Here is a 17,917-nt window from a genome sequence, read left to right as displayed (position 1 = left end):
CTAGTGGCAGTGCTAGGGGGCACCAGCCAAAATCTTGCCTAGGGCATTATATTGGCTAGGGCCGGCTCTGTGTATACTCCCTGCCACCTAAACGTTTCCCAGAAGCAGCTGCCTCAGTTCCTCTCATTATAGGCACATCCCTGACTGACTACTGCAAGCAATGGGATGGCAGCAGCCGGCCGGGCACTGAGCCGCATTATGCGCTGATGCTCCCAGTCACTGACTGACTGCCTGCAGCAGTGTTGCCAACTCTAAAATGAAAAACAAGCAACCACGAAGTGAATAACAAGCCCAAGCCCAAAACAACCAATCCTAAAAAGACCCCCCCCCCCCCAAATAAATAAATAAATATATATATAAATAAATCATTGATTATACTAAAATATGCCTGCTGCACCTCTGATAACTGTGATCTCAGCCCGAGTAGAGGGTGAGATTAGTGCTGCTCCGTCTCTCCGGAGTCCCCCTTCCTCCCCCTCCCTGCTGCTGCTGATGATGAATGTACAGCGGCACACAGAGCACGGCCAGAGCAGCCCCGGCTTCTGTGTGAGCTAAGCAGCTATAAAGAAGCCCGGGGAACGCGGAGGGCTGAGTGGCAGTGATCACACCAGTGCCGCACAGACTCACTGTGCAGTGACATCAGCGCTCTCCCTGCTGATCAGACTGCCTGGCAGTGACACCAGTGCTGACTGAGGAGGTGTCTCCGCTAGTCCATCCACCTGCTCTATCCAGTCCTCACCCCCTCCTCTTTCTGCCCGGACTCCTCTGCTCTCTGGCACACTAGGGGATTTGTCCTGCAGGAGAGCAGCGTTTCGCCTGGCCACAACTTCTCTCCCTCATGTGCTGTGTGACAGCGGCGGGCAGCAGCAGCCAGGCTCTGGGGGTGACCTTGCACAGTGCCCAGGCGGTGTAGGCAGGAGGAGGGGGAGTCCCATTCTTGTCCCTCCACACCCAGCATAGAGTCTGCAGCATGCCTGCAGCATGGGCTGCGCTGCTCTGCCTCTCCTGCCTAAGCGGAATTGCTAAGGACAGGGTCAGTGGCTTCAATCTGGATGTGACACACACGTTGATCAAGGATGGGGACAAAGAGAGTTTTTTTGGCTTCTCCGTCGCCCTTCACAAGCAGCTGAGCCCACAGCCCATGAGCTGGTGAGTACATGATCACCTGTCTGCTGCCATACAGCCAACTTCTCAGGCTGGATAAAGGTTAGATGGCTCCTGTTGTGGCTAAGTTGTCTGAGAGTGGCAGTCATACTCACAGGAGCCACAACACAATCCGGGGATTGGATCTCCCTGTGATGCATGCAGCCTCTATCAGGATATGTCTATTAATGTCTTTACTTCAGTCATGTATAGAAATGTTACTTTCTTCTCAGGATATGCCTTTTTTTCATTGACACTGGACGCCTTCCTCTCACCCTGTCCTGTGGTGTACTGTGGTGTACTGTGGTGTCCTGTGGTGTCCTGTGGTGTACTGTGGTGCTGAGGTGATTACAGTGTTCTAGTAAGATGCACAATTTAAGATTTAGGGGTGGATGGAGATTTGAAAGCCAGTGGCCCGAAACTTTCTTGAATCCATTACACCCTAGAGTATCAGATTTTTTTTCACAGCACCAATAAGATAAAAGTTCAATATATTAAATTAAGTAAATTGTGCCTACAATCTATCTGTCATCTTTACTTTGTACTTCTGATTGTCCAGGGTTGTACTATTGGCTGCCACTAGCATGGTTTTGCTTATCACTTTGACCGTAAATAATTTTTAATTTGGTCCTGGACCAGCAAACTGAGGCACCCCTGTAAGAGCCACACAGCTCAGGCAGTGGCGTAGCTACCATAAGGCAGCCACCACGGCTGCTTGGGGGAGCAAGTGCCAGCGGGGCGCTGCCGGTGCTCATCAGGTGGCAGAAGCAGAGAGGGTGGCGGGAGAGCCGCCCGTGCCGCTGCTGCCGCCGCCGCATTCGGCGATGTCAATATCGTCGGGGGAGGGGGGGCGCGAAAATGTTAGTTACGCCACTGAGCTCAGGGTATACTAAGTCTTGGAGAGAAGTACAGTAGTAGGAAATTTGAAGCCAGATGTACAGTACTAAGCCTTGAAATTGATAAGTGGAGAGTGTTAAGTACCAGGCAATCAGCTCCTAACTGCCAAGTTACAGGCTGGGTTTGAAACATGAAAGGAGTTGGTTGGAATTTTTATCACTTTTCAAGGCTTTTAGTACATCTGACCTATAGTTCCAACCAACCAGCTGCTAACTGTCATATTCAAACCCAGCCTGGAACATAGCGATTTGGAGCTGATTGACTGGTATATTATCTTCATCCACTTTATCTCTCTCTAGGACATAAGCCGGGTACAAACTAGCCAATGTCTGTATCCGGCAATATTGGTAGTGGCGGAGTGCCGGCATCGACAAGTGCATGCACACATGTCGATGCCGACCCATTTCCCGTTCACATTATGGAGGAGGCAGCGCTTGGAGCAGCACCAGCTCTAAGCGATGCCTCCTCTCCCGCCCCCCGATGATGCGCTGACTCCCCGCCGCTCCCCCAGATCATGTCAGCGAACCAGCATTATTGCTGGTTCGCTGTGGGGATGTGAACATCCCAGAATGATGGTTCGTGCCGGAACCGACCCGTTTCAAACTCCCGGTGCCAACCATGATTTTGCGATGTGAAAGCAGCATAACTTGTAGGGAACCGATTATTGGCATGTCTCTTAAGAAACCACTAATGTATTGTTCAGTTGTGAAAAACTGATTTGGGAGTAGTGATCCGGCTAATGGATCCTGCAGTTTTAGCTATATATCGGCCTATGTGACTAATGGAGAACATTGTACAATCAATACATTCATGTGGGAAGAATATTTCTGAAATGAGAATAAATGTATGACAGCAACATACTGTATAAATCACCTCGGGTTTCCTTAATTTCCGGTCTTCCTAGTTTTTACATAATTTGACCACACTGAAAACACCACTTTCCTATATACTGTATTGTTTATAAAGCAATTGTGCTATTCTACTGTCAAGGCTTTTTTTTGTATGGGGCACAGATTATCACCATGAGCCAGTTTGGCAACCCATGGTTCTGTTTTGAATAAAAACAAATGCAATTTTACTGTATTTACTGCATTTAGTTTTCTGCATACAAAGTAAAGTGTATCATTTGTAGTAAATATTGTAAAATACATTATTTCACATGTTTAATAATTATATTTGCCTGTATTTACTGTAAAAACACCCTGGGATAAAAAGTGGACCCTGGTTAATCATAATAAATCTCAAACCAGCCGGGATCCAGCCGTTGTCCTTTCACGCACACTTCTAACTATAAAATGGTATCTTGCGTTATGTGCCATTCCTCACCAGTTGCCACATTTGTCTATCTGTAACCCAGATCCAGAGGAGGGTCTAGAGCAGTGTTTTTCAACCACTGTGCCGTGGCACACTAATGTGCCTTGAGCTGTTCTCAAGTGTGCCTCCAGATCTAGAGATGCCCAAACTAGTTTACAGCCACCACCAGTTCAAGTGTTTTTTGCTGGTCTCTTTTCATGTAAAGGGCCAATGTATTTTATTTGTGTTACCTGTGGGGACCAGTGTGATTGTTTTTTTATATGGGGGGCAATAGGTTTGTTTTTTGACTGTGGGGGCCAATGTGTTTTGCCATGTGGGGATCTCATGGTGTGCCTTGGCAATTTTAAAATCTTATTTAGTGTGCCGCAAGGTAAAAAGGTTGAAAATCACTGGTCTAGAGAGAGGGATGAGGGCTTCTTATATACACCTAGGTGCTAAATCAAGAGATTGTACAGGTCCAGCTTCTTTATTGCAATGGTTACACTTCTTCTCCTAATGGTCCAACTTCAAGACTTAGCAGAGAAGATAACAGCTGATTACTCCTTGGCTGTCAGGATAGGCACACAGCCCGTATGGCATGCCCCATAGTGGTCCACTCACGGGAAAGCTTAATATAAGTGCAATGTGATTATTGTAGCACAGACTTGTCAGTACAAATGGAAGCAGCACTAGATCACACTTGATTATAGGTGGAAGGGCAAGAATTTTTTTGGGGGGGGGGGGATTTAATAAGACGGGAGTTCTATTTCATTTGGGATGTCGCTATGGGCAACAAATCTTGTCTTTTAGAAGGTGCAAAATAAATAAGAAGTAGATTCTAATTGTTTGTTTGCCCATAGCAACATCCCATGTGAAATAAAGGTACTCTTTACCTAGCACGGCGCCCACGATTTTGATCGTGGGCATCGCAGGTAAAAAAATCGCGGGCATTGAATGCACTAAAAATCGGGTGCGACGCGACCGACGCGATGCCCGCGATTTCCCATAGGGAACAATGTTAAATGGCTCAATTGACCCGATTTTCATGTTCAATGCCTCAATTGACCCGATTTTTCCATAGGAAACAATGTTAAATGGCCCACAGAGGCCAAATAGCCACCCTGAAGTGTGAAATGGCTTCCACAATTGTTAACGCCACCCCACGATCAACGTCAACCCGAAGCGTGGCGAGCGCAGCGAGCCCTCGAGGGGCGGTGGTACGCGTCCTACGACCTTTTCATACCCCCACTATCCACGTCGGCGTGGAGTTGAGAATAGAATAGTGTGGCGAGCGCAGCGTGCCCCGCGAGGGGACGCGGATACCTTCACAGGTAAACGCGTCCCTTCGCGGGCTTCACAGGTATCCGCGTCCCCTCGCGGGGCTCACTGCGCTCGCCACGCTTCGGGCTCGGTGGCTCGCTGCGCTCGCCACACTATTCTATTCTCAACTCCACGCCGACGTGGATAGTGGGGGTACGAAAAGGTCGTAGGACGCGTACCGCCGCCCCTCGCAGGCTCACTGCGCTCGCCCTCGCTCAATGTATTCCGCATCCCCGCGCGGGGCTCGCTGCTCTCGCCACACTATCTAATAACAACTCCATACCGACGTGTATAGTGGGGGTATGAAAAGGTCAGAGGAGGCGTACCGTCAACCCTTGCGGGCTCGCTGCACTCGCCACGCTTCGGGTTGGCGTTGATACTGGGGGGGCATTTAACATTGTAAGGACCCATCAGGGTGCTTGTACAATAAAAAAATCGTATACCATCGCATTGTTTGCCATTGTATGGCATACGATGCCATGCAATTTTTATTGTACAACATCGCGTCGCATCGCATCACATACCATCGTATACCTTATTTAGTCTTATGGTATACGATGCGATGGGCGCCGTGCTAGGAAACAAGTACCGAAATTTTTACAGTCCACAGTAATGGGCCTAGCCCGTCAGGGTAGCCACTCAGTAATCTGCCTATTAAAGACCTGAAACAGCCTCTCACCCTGGGTATTATCACCCTCACTTGCACAACACTATTGTGGAATGAATAACATACACATGTTCCAGAGAGGAATGTATAACATAACCATTGAAGGCAAAGCACACTTTGATATCTGTTTCAATGTGTACGACTATCGTGCTCTTACAAGACATGGCATGCGGACATTATCTTTGGACCCACATTGTTCTTAAATAATGACTTATCTGCACTGCAGAACAATGTGCAGTATGCGTGAAATTTCTCCTGGTTACATGAGTGCAGATGTCGCGGCATTTCATCCGTCAGGTGCAAAGATTAAGTGAAACAATCCTCAAGTTCGGCTGTTGCTTTGTCATTAGCACTTTGTAAATTTGCTTAATTCAGAGTTTATAATTAATAAACAGAGCTGGAATGATGATGAGTTGTTATGAAATTATAGTGTATACTTACTAATGAGTTGTGCTTAAAAAGGAACTCTCCATCCTTCCTGAACTACAGAAACAAAGATATTCCAACCGCTTAACAGTACACAGACTAAAGGGACAGCAGAGACATGGCGGGGTGCCGGCATTGGCTAGTGCATACACACTTGCTGATGCCGGGGTGGAAAGGGAGCGACGGCCAAGCTGTCATTAACGAGGACCCCCTCCTCTGAACATGTGCAGATGATTCAGGGGGTCGTTAACGATGCGAGGGAGTGCACATTGTTTACAATATTGAATGTACACACTAGGCGATACTGTGAACCATACAATTTGGATTGTACACGGGCGCGATATGCACTACATGAGATTTGAACTACAGTACACCTGATTTTTGACTGCACTACAATAGTCAATGACAGGGTACATGCGATCTAGTTCAAAAATACCTGCCTGCATGTATTTTTTTTGCCTTGCGATATGGACTACACGGAAGCGCGCATCGCAATCCAAAATAAACATGGGGCGATTTGGACTAAAATGTTCAAATTGCACTCAATTATCGCACCGTGTGTGGGCACCTTTACATTTCCAAAACAGATGCAAGTGGCAGTAGAACACCCTTTATTTTAGTAAGTTGTCATAGCACAGAGCCCCTTAAAAGAACCCAGTGGACACCCATATTGTCTTAAGGTGGGGAGTTGCCCCCATGCAGTACTGCCCTTGCCTGTCCTCACCCTGCTCTGCATAATGCACTGAAGTCATTCAGCCGATGCCTGAAACTGCTTACAATGGTCACGGCACATCCTATTGCATTATTGCACTAATGCCTAATAGCAGGGCTGGGTGGGTATACTAACAATGAGCTATTCATAGGATTATTAGGAGTTTAAACCACAAATCTCACCATTTCCCACCTACTATGCAGCTGCTGTTGTTGGCATCTTGCTTTATAACTGTCTGGCACACTGTATCACCACCAGTGGCAGCATACTCTGTACACAGCTGCAACACATACAGGGAATTTATCCATTAGATCTTTTCATGCCAGTGCCCACCACTGCCTGTTACATTTATCGCCACTGCCTGTTACCTGTATCGCCACTGCCTGTTACCTGTATCGCCACTGCCTGTTACCTGTATCGCCACTGCCTGTTACCTGTATCGCCACTGCCTGTTACCTGTATCGCCACTGCCTGTTACCTGTATCGCCACTGCCTATTACCTGTATCGCCACTGCCTATTACCTGTATCGCCACTGCCTGTTGCCTGTATCGCCACTGACTGTTGCCTGTATCACCGCTGCCTATTACCTGTATCGCCACTGCCTGTTACCTGTATCGCCACTGCCTGTTACCTGTATCGCCACTGCCTGTTACCTGTATCGCCACTGCCTGTTGCCTGTATCACTGCTGCCTATTACCTGTATCGCCACTACCTGTTACCTGTATCGCCACTCCCTGTTACCTGTATTGCCACTGCCTATTACCTGTATTGTCACTGCCTTTTATCTGTATCTCCACTGCCTGTTACCTCGTATCGTCACTGCCTATTACCTGTATCTCCACTGCCTGTTACCTGTATCGCCGCTGCCTATTACCTGTATCGCCGCTGCCTATTACCTGTATCGCCACTGCCTGTTACCTCCAACCAAATGTCATTTACTTTCCAAATACATCCTCACTGCGAGTGGTGTCACAAAAATACCTTAGTTCAGGCATGGCAAAAATATGGCCCTCCAGCTGTTGTGAAACGACAAGTCCCATCATGCCTTAACACAGTTTTGCTATTAGGGAATGCTAAAACTATAGCAAGGCATGCTGGGATGTGTAGTTTCACAACAGCTGGAGGGCCACAGTTTGGCCATGCCTGCCTTAGTTCATGCGCAGTGCGAATGTGGCACATATGCAGCCTTCGATAATCATTTGCGTGTATTACATACAAATCAGTATCAGGCGCTAAATGCTTATATTCACCCATTTAGATGTGTCCTCATACACCTAGCGTCAGTATGCCATATGTCGGAAGGTGCCTAGTGCAACCTATAGGAGTAGCATGCCATCTTTTGCATCGTATTAGCAAAACACCTCTTAAAGTATAAAGAAGTTGGACTACAATCTTTAATGCACAACAATTTGTTTTTAAGTCACAACGTCCAACATGACCTCTGCGTCTAACTCAGCATTCCGCCCTTTATGTTAGGGCTATGTGAGCAATCCACAATTCTCACGATCGATGAGTGAAAAAGGCTATATTAGCGCTTCATGTGAATGAATCATTGGCAAGTTAAACAATTCCTATTCAGTTTCCAGAGTAGAGATCCTTTAGGTGTGGCTCCACATTGACTGACCAGAACCCTATAACTTTCTTGCCATTTTTCCAACAAGTACTAAAAGTTTATGCCATGTTTTAACGTTACTGATCACTCCTTTCATGTGGATGTTTCAATAACCCTGTTGTATCCATGTGGAAAATTTTGCAGCCATAGAAATAGGTAGCCAGTAATACATTTACATGAGGTATGCTGCTTATACAGTAAGTGGGAAATAGCATGCCAGTGATGTCAGGATATTTCAAGTAAATTTAGTTTTGTTTAAGTTTAACATTTTTAAACTAAACGTAATTGGCTGTCTTCTTTATAAACATTTAGCTCCCAGCTATGCAGTGTAGTGCACGGTCAGGACTGCGTAACTGTGTCACATGGAATAGGACCAGGCAAAACACAGATGAATTTGAAGTCATAGTTCTGAATGTACGGGAGACAATAAAATAAAAAGTGCAGTAACTTCTAATGGAGTCTTCATTTGTGTCTAAACAATCAGCATATTTAAGCTTGATGTATGTAAAGGTGGCCATACATTCCGAGGGGAGAAGTTGAGCCGCTCTGGAACCTCCACATACAATACACCATATGCCAGTGGTTCCCAAACTGTGTGCCGTGGCTCCCTGGGGTGCCTCGGGACACATGCAGGGGTGCCGCGGCTTGGTGGTCCAGGACCAACTCAAATTATTAATGGTTAATTATTTATGAGCAAAACCAGTGCTGGTGGCTGCCAATCATAGAATGTGTACAAACAGAAGCAAATCCTGCCCTTTACCATATAATTGCCGCTAAGAATCGCATATAAACCCAATCTAATTAATTTTTTTTGGACCTAGGGGTGCCATGAAAAAAATTCAGATTCTCTAGGGTGCCGTGAATCAAAAAAGATTGGGAACCCCTGCCATATGCAGTTATTTTGCACACAATGTATCATATGCAATCTCAGCCAAGCATGCCTGGCTTGGTGCGTGATGCGACTTATTTTACGTGCAGCCTGTGCAATATTCGGGCTCCGATGCAATGCACACATCGCATTGGAACTGATGTCAATCACATGTGATTTGAATGCCATGCATGACCAATTTGCAAGTGAATCACTGTAGTGTCTGGGCACCTTTAGCCCAGTCATATTGAGGTGAGTCTGTTGGTGGACCGTACACTTTCCACCATCTAACTTTGAGATCTGTCATGACTATGCCACTATCGCATTACAGCCCAGTCCTCACTTACACAGTCTCAAGATGGGATGGGTCATTGTTTTAGACAAGATGAGATCATCTCCTGAAATAATCTGTGTCGCTGCAAACAGTTTTATGAGATTATCATCCCAAATTCTTCGAAACTGGGAAACCGATGAATAAGGGAGGAAGACTAGAAACTACTTCCCCTTTCAGATTGCAAAGATGGGTCAGACCCGGAATCTCGATCCCGGGTCCGACCCAGCTCCAACCTGGCTCCAGCACTTTCACTTTAAACCCTGGTTGCTCAGTATGCAGAAGGCAACCCAGGTTTAACCCTTCTTATAACCCGGGTCGAATTTTTCATTAATTCAGTCAACCCAAGTACTGTATTATTTTTCTTTCTCTTGACGGCCATTAATTCAGTCAAACTCCAGCGCTGTATTATTTTTCTTTCAAATTGCCAGATGGGTTGACACATCAATTACGTGGGTCCGAGGTGCGGTACAAAGGGGGTATACAATGTGGCTTAATGCTGTTCATTCTTAAAAACATTACATGTGGGGGCGTGGCTTGGCGGCCATCGGCAGAAGCTGCTTATTCACAGAGCTCCGGTGGCTCTGTCCCCAAACAAGCTCCTGGAGGCACCTTACCTCCCGAAAAGCAACCCACGCAGTGCCTCTCGCTCTCCTGTGCCCTCCGACGCCGGTCTCCCCGGGCTGCGGAGTCGGGGTGCCTTTTTCAAGGCTCCTGCGGACTGCGGCCTATCAGAGGTCTGAGACCGGGGACTAAATTTATCGGCGGACCCGGTGCTGCGTGGACGCGGCCGCGAAGAGGACTCAGCTGCCGGCCGTTCACGCTCCTGTAAGGTACCCCTATCCTCCCCCCACCCCCTTGCCGCAGGTGACACAGGTCGCACTACCGGACCAGACGCCACACTAGACACGCTGGGTGCCGGAGGAGTGCAGACGACATCCCCCTGCGCCCGCCCTGAGACTACAGGGATCTATCACACCAGCTCACCCACGTTGCGCCCTGCGTCCGGAGCCCTCTGCCCCCTGCTGTGAGGGGACGTGCTCCCTACCTAGTTTCTTCGGACACAGGGTCTGGCTGCAGGGGGACCCAAGGTAGCCAAGTTACACCAGCTGTGCAGGTAGCCACCTGCCGAATACCACAGTCCTGCACCCTCTCTGTGGCCCACTGTCCCCTGCAGGGCAGGACTGGGCAAGACCCCTACGCCACTCACCTGCTCCCAACAACCCACCTAATTGCAGGCGACAAACCCCCTTCTGGTGCCCTCAAACTACCCACTTTCCTGCATTAAGATATCCAGGATCACACAGATTCCCTGGTCAAGGGCGCCCTCTTGTGGCTTACTTGCAAACTCTTTTAGCACTCCTACTGAGAAGCCCCTGTCACAGAGAGGGTAAATAAAACTAAAAGAAGGTGTAAAGACTAACCAAACGACACACAATTAATCAATAAAAAGGGGAAAAGAAGTGAAGAAACGGTACCCAGCGTACACGTGCAAACAGTAAGCGCTCACTTAAGGTGGCCTCCCGGAGCTAAGAAATGTGAGCCTACACCACCTGCCATGCCGCCCCACTGACGGGGGAATGTGACCTTCGTCCCCTACAACACAACACACAGTGCTCCATCTACATGTAACCATCTCCTAGCTACCTCTCCTAAATGGGCAAGAGAGGGAAGGGATCCCAAAGCCAAACCCCTCAAAAACCGAGTACCAGCTCATACCAACAGAGCTTGCGTTCCTTTCTATCCACCCCCCGCCCCGAGGGCCCACCAGAAGCCCCCTTGGACGAGGCCGCACCCCCCTCTTCTAATATGGCCGCAACCCCTCCACCAGGGCCCTTCCAAGACACCATAACACAATTAAGAGGCGAAATATCAGAGATCCTATCTCATGTTAAATCCCTGCCCTCTAAACAAGACATGCAGGCCCTTGAAACGAGACTCCACGAATCCCTCCAATCCCAAATTGCGCTGGTCCAGACCGACGTGACCTACATAGGCACACGCGTCTCTGCGCTAGAGGAAGATAGAGACGAAGTACATGCCCAGCTCCTTCATCTACGGGAATCATTATCTCAACAATCCACTGACCTAAGGGCGACGCAGAGTAAATTAGACGATTTGGACAATCGAGGGCGTAGGAATAACTTGCGGGTCCGCGGACTCCCAGAAGACATCCCCCCCTCTGGCCTGATGAACGCTCTCAATAAAATATTTGGGGAGATCCTGAACCTGGACCCAAATGACTTAATCGAATTTGACCGAGCCCATAGGGCCTTACGTCCGAGAGGGGCGGCAACGGATCGTCCGAGAGATGTTATTTGCCGGGTCCACTACTTTTCCCAAAAGGAGGAAATTCTCCGCAAAGTACGCGCCTTGGAAGCAATTGAATTTGAGGGAGCTAGCATCCAAATCTACCAAGACCTTTCCTGGCGAACCTTGCAACAACGACGGATGCTAAAGCCACTTACTGAGGCTCTACGCCACAAAGAGATTAAGTACCGCTGGGGATTCCCGCTGTCCCTCCAGGCTTCGCAGGGGGGCCCACCCATCACCCTCAAGGATCCCTCAGGTCTCTCGAACTTCTGCTCCACGCTCGGCCTGGACCCAATACAACTACCGGACTGGCAGGCTTTCTCCCTTCCCACCATTCCCACACCAAGCCTCCCGAGACGGCCCCGCTGGGACTTGGTCAAATCCTCCAAGAAAAAGCCCAGAGATGCAGGCCCTCCTCCTACTTCAGACCCCCCATGAACTGAGTCGACCCCCCCTCTTGCCCACACTCATCTCTCACCCTCCTGATGCAATCAGCAGCGTCTGGAGGCTGAGCATATCCTTTTTACATATATTCAAATGTGTTACTCTATGTTCAGCTTTTTACTAATATGCACCGTGTTTATTGTTTATTGATATATGCGACTGTTCGCTTGTTATATCCCCCCACTCTGGTGGACGAAGGCACTGCCCCCCAGTGTGCCCCCTGCCGCAACCGTTTTTTTGTCCGTGACATAGGGGCTCTGGTAGCTCCCTTTTTTTTTTGTCCGGATGCGGCTATTTCGTTTTTGTTCTCAACTGTCTTTAATTATGTTGTATTGCAACCAGTTACCTATTAGGGTTACATACGCCTCACCTTTCCTCCCTACAACTGTCCTTCTCCCCACCCCTCCCCCCTCTCCCTCCCATTCCGGTATCCTAACATTATTCATCTCGATCCTTGTCCCCCCACATGACTACGTCCCTTAAGATTCTCTCCATAAATGCCAGAGGGTTGAACGTCCCGGAAAAGAGGTCCCAGGCCCTTCGCTCATTTCGTGCCGAGAGGGCTGACATAGTCCTGGTCCAGGAAACCCATTTCCGTAAGTCAGAAACGGTACCCAAACTTAGCAATCACTACTTCCCCACTGCCCACTACTCTAACTTCGCCCAGTCTAAGTCTAAGGGAGTAGCAATCCTATTTGCTAAGCACTTGCCAGTAACCAATACTGTGGTTCACGAGTTGGAGGAGGGGAGATGCCTTCTTGTTACCTGCACTATAGCTAACTCCGACATCACTATAGCTAATATCTATGCCCCCAACCAGGGCCAGCCGGACTTCATAGAGAAAATGCTAGATAAGATTTCGACCCTACGGGTCGGTCTTCTGGTTGTTGGTGGGGATCTGAATTGGGCCTTAGACCCCCGACTAGATGCCTCCTCTGGGCCCTCCCGCCCCGAGCGGACGCTACGCAGGGTTAGGCGTTTGCTCCACGCTCATCAGCTGTCCGACATCTGGCGTATCCTTCACCCCGCGGAAAGAGACTACACACACTTTTCCCCCCCTCACCAATCCTACTCTAAAATAGACTACATACTGATAGATCATCACCACCTCCAGTCTGCCTCTGCTGCTAATATTGGCCCAGTGACTTGGTCTGACCATGCCCCCATTTCCCTAGACCTTTCCCTAAGCCCCGCTTCGACCCGCCAACGACCCTGGTGCTTAAATGAATCCTTGCTTAATGATGCATACTGCAGATCTCAATTAGACGAGGCCATTAAGGATTACATTGAACATAACTCGACCCCAGATGTATCCAAACTTTCAATATGGGAGGCACATAAATGTGTCCTGAGGGGGAAGTGCATCCAGTTAAGCTCCTTCCTTAAGAAGCAGAGGACCGGCCAGATTGAGAAACTTCTTAAGGACATACAAAGCCTCGAATCTTCACATAAAACTTCCCTTTCACCAGACACCTACTCTGAACTCCTAGCTGCTCGGTCAGAATTAAATAAGATCCTCCTGGATAAGATTAAATTCTCCTACAGAAAATGCCGAAGCAAATACTATAAATGGGGCAACAAACCTGGCAAAATGCTGGCCCGCGCTCTCCGGGAAAAAAGGGCCACCTCCTACATACCCTCTATTGGGGATGGAGGAGGCCAAACTCTCCACGAAACGGATAAGATAGCAGAAGCCTTCTGCTCCTATTACTCTTCGCTCTACAACCTCCCGTCTACGGGCCCCTCCCGAGAGGCCGGGGAAAAGCAACGCGCGGTAGGAGAATATCTCACTAGGGTAGGGTTCCCGAAGCTCAGCCCAGCCAGCATAGAGGAACTAGAAAAACCATTTACACTACACGAATTAGAAGAAGCCATAAAATCGACTCCCACTGGGAAGAGCCCAGGCCCAGATGGCTTCCCCATTATTTACTATAAGGCCTTCAAAGATAGACTGACCCCCATGCTACTGGAAGCCTTCAACTCGGTTTCAGACTCAACACCCTTTTCAACCCAATCCCTGGAAGCTATTATTACAGTGATTCCCAAAGAAGGTAAAGACCCGTCCTTATGCCCCAGTTACCGCCCTATATCACTCTTGAATTCGGACTTAAAACTTTTCGCCAAACTCTTAGCAAATAGAATGAAACTACTCCTCCCTAGCATCATACACAACGACCAGGTTGGGTTTGTCCCGGGTCGTGAGGCCCGTGACAATACCTCCAAAATTTTGGCCCTTGTCCACCAGATCTCCAAGACGGGAGCTCCAGCGATCCTGCTCTCTACTGACGCTGAAAAAGCGTTTGACAGGGTTGACTGGAGCTTCATGTCAGGCATCCTCCAACACTTGGGACTTGGTCCTACCTTCTCCCAACACATTCTCTCCCTTTATCGCAGTCCATCGGCAAGGGTTAGGGTCAATGGCTCTCTCTCCCCCTCCTTTAATATTAGGAATGGCACCCGTCAGGGATGCCCCCTCTCGCCTCTGATATTTGTTCTGTGCATGGAGGCCCTGGCCCTCTCCATCAGAGCGAACCCTAATATCTCCGGCTTTACCCTTCACGGCCAAGAATACAAACTGGCCCTGTTCGCTGATGATCTACTCGCAACACTCACCTCTCCGATTACCTCCCTTCCCAACTTAATGGAGGAGTTTCGCCTTTTTGGAACTCTCTCCAACTTCAAAATCAACTACACAAAGTCAATCGCACTAAATATTTCCACGCCACCTAACATAATCCCCGGCCTCAAAGCAGCGTTCCCTTTTACCTGGCATGACTCCCAATTAAAATACCTAGGAGTAGTCATCACCAGAAGCCCCTCCCGGCTTTTTGAAGCCAACTTCACCCCCTTACTTACAAAACTGCGGCACGACCTATGTGCTTGGAGGGCCCGACCCTTCTCATGGTTTGGTAGACTGGGCATCCTGAAAATGAATTTCCTCCCGAGGATCCTATACCTCCTTCAGACTCTCCCCATTAAGATCCCGCAACATTGGTTCAAAGATATACAGGCCATTATACGAGACTTTGTATGGGCGGGTAAACGACCGCGTTTGAGACTGGACCTCATGCACAGAACAACATCTAGAGGGGGCCTTAGACTCCCAAACATCCAAGGGTATTATCAGGCCTCCATGCTAACTAGGATCCTTGAATGGTCCAGAAGAGATACATTGAAGCAATGGGTTCAGATTGAGCAGCAGGAACTGCACATCCCGGTGTACCTTGCCCCATGGCTCCCCTCCCTGCCTGGCTCAGACCACCCCACGATAGGGCCCACTATGCAAGCCTGGAAATCTCTTAAGAAACTCCCCTCTATTTCCTCAAAGGCCTCCCCGTTTAAGTCCTTCCTGGCCCACAACAGTTTCCCCCCAGGTACCGACCTAAAGGCCTTCAGCCGCTGGCTAGATGAGGGACTCTTCCGAGTGGGACAGCTGATGAGAGGGGGGCACCTTCTGTCTTTTGCCGAAGCTAAAGCTGAGTGGAATTTGCCAGACGGTGAATCCTGGCGATTCCTTCAGGTTAGTCATTACCTCCATTCGCTCGGCTCTCCCACCGCACTTACTGCACCCCCGTCGCCCTTTGAACTCCTCTGCTCCAGTTTGACCCCTCCCCAACACACCATCTCTACATTATACAATCTCATTTTGTCTGACACTAGTCTCAGACTCCCCCACTTTACGGCAACATGGGACCGTGAATTAGGGAGAGACATAGGCGAATCCAATTGGGAAAAGATTTTCTGCCTGGCTCACGCTTGCTCCACCAATGTTGGAGTCCGTGAGACACAGTACAAGCTCATGTCCCGCTGGTACAGATGTCCAGACACTCTCTCCAAAATGGGTACTGGTGTTCCCAACATCTGCTGGCGCTGCGCGGGGGCCCCAGGGAACCCATTGCATATATGGTGGCAGTGCCCTCTCATACGGCCTTTCTGGACGGAGATCATCAGGCTGTCAGGAATTATCCTAGGCGATCAGATCCCCTCCGATCAACTATTTTGGCTGTTTCACCTTTCCCCAGCCCCACTCTCAAGATATAAAAATTCTCTGTTGTGTCACCTGAACAACGCAGCTAAATCGGTTATCCCGGTGAGATGGCGCTCCTCCTCTCCTCCAACAGTAAAAGACTGGTTCAAGAAAATAGACTTCTACATGGACATGGAGGACATCATATCCTCTGCTGACGATAGACATGCCCAGTTTAGGAATACGTGGTCCAGATGGCTGTTCTTCAGGGACACCAAGACCTACAAAGATGTAATGGCCTCCTAGCCCCCCTAGCGCCCCCCTTCCTCCCAGCGACCTGAACCTTACCGCTCCTCCTCCGTACTCTCTTCCTTGCCAACCCTCTACCCTCAGAAAGCTGCTTCTGATCGGCTCACGCATTTCCATATATATGTATATACATATAACTATGTGCTTTATCTTTGTTAGTCATATGTTGTTGAATGTTCCGGAATAACCCCCCCCCCCCCCCTCTCCCCTTCCTCTATCCCTTTCCTCCCCTTATACCTCCCCCTTTCTCCTTAAATGTACTATTGTTTCCGCACCAGTTTATACGTACTTTATTACGCTATTACATTGTTCCTTATTTGGCAAATTTATAACTGAACTGTACTGTTGAAGCCATACCTAAAATCAATAAAAATCTATTTGCAGTAAAACATTACATGTAAGAAACAAGGCAATAAAGAGCCTGTCCGGGCCCAGCACTTTTTAAGAGGCGTGGTCTAATCATCAGAGGCGTGGCCATGTAACCTTGAAATAAAATACAAAAGAAAATAGCAATTTAGGCAACACCCTGGCCACACTGCAGTCCAGCACACAGCAGCATGTGCTGGGTTGAGAAGAGCTGCTGCTGCCAGGTAATGGGGACCCACTGGGCCCCTCCATCAGACCTGGGCCAGGTAATTGGCACCCCCTTCCCCCTCTCTTGGCACCACTGGTAAGAAAGCATGACTGTATCAGCTACGTTTTTGCAATGCTACATATGGCCATGCTGGTCTGTGTTAGCTAAAGTACATTTTTAAACAAGAATCAACTAATTGGTGAAGGAAGGAGTCAGCGAATGAAATTCAGCCTTATTGAACACAGATCTTTGCTCAAATATGATTATGTAAATTCCAAGTGCCTTGAATGTAAAATGTTTTCTACAAGTGTTTTTTTATTTGTGAAGGTAACCCGGTCTGAGGATAACCTGGGATTGTTGTGACACCTACTGTATGTTACACATGCGTGTGGCCTGCTGATTGTTTCTCCACATCACTTCTCACCACTCTAGTTAGAATCAGAATAAAAGAAGTCATGGGACCAAAGTTTATATTTTGTACCAAGGTCCACACTGAAAATGTATGATAATATGTTCTTGGTGAAGAATGTTTATTTTTTTTTTCTTAAAATACATTTACTTTGTTTCATCTTTGCATCTATTGCAGTCATATGGTTCCTGTCCCAATGCAGCAGTAGCTTCTTATCTCTAGAACAGCTGATGCATAGCTTACTCATCACCCCCAGAACCTATTAGTTGCTAACGGTGACTCATGTACAGTAGAGGAGCCTGGTTACTGTATATAGTGTGTGCTTGAAGGAAGCTCAGAAGGTACAAACTTTTGAATGTGAAAGACTCCTGATAATGAACATGACTTTCAGTAAGAGCTACATTTAGTCATTGGTATAGATAGTGTTTTACATTACTATTACTCATGGTGACGTGAGCCAAATTGTATGTGCCACTAGCTGGCTTCAGTATACCTTTACAATATAAATATCATAAGTGGAATGGAACCCAGAATAGGTCCGTACAATGTCTGTGTTACTGTCTATATTGGTGACACTCTGTAATGCTGTCCAGCTGCCTTAAAGTGAGCACTGTAAAACTGTGCCTTAAAT

At 48.2% G+C, this 17,917-nt stretch overlaps 1 protein-coding gene across 3 annotated transcripts in view; it reads left to right on the top strand.

Moving 5' to 3' along the window:
• Positions 1 to 495: 495 nt before the first annotated feature.
• Positions 496 to 17,917, top strand: part of ITGA7 (integrin subunit alpha 7) — a 157,736-nt gene continuing 140,314 nt past the window's right edge. Inside the window, exon 1 of one of the 3 annotated variants that reach the window (XM_083169119.1) lies at positions 496 to 1,149. In XM_083169119.1, coding sequence (XP_083025245.1) covers positions 971 to 1,149 — 179 coding nt within the window. In that variant the 5' untranslated portion in view covers positions 496 to 970. The remainder of the gene's footprint in view (positions 1,150 to 17,917) is intronic. The other 2 variants (XM_083169118.1, XM_083169116.1) reach the window with 2 other exon arrangements.

The sequence above is a fragment of the Crinia signifera genome, chromosome 2 (assembly GCF_055691185.1).
Source record: "Crinia signifera chromosome 2, ASM5569118v1, whole genome shotgun sequence".
NCBI classification, from domain to species: Eukaryota; Metazoa; Chordata; class Amphibia; order Anura; family Myobatrachidae; genus Crinia; species Crinia signifera.
This window is presented reverse-complemented; position numbering and strand designations above follow the sequence as displayed.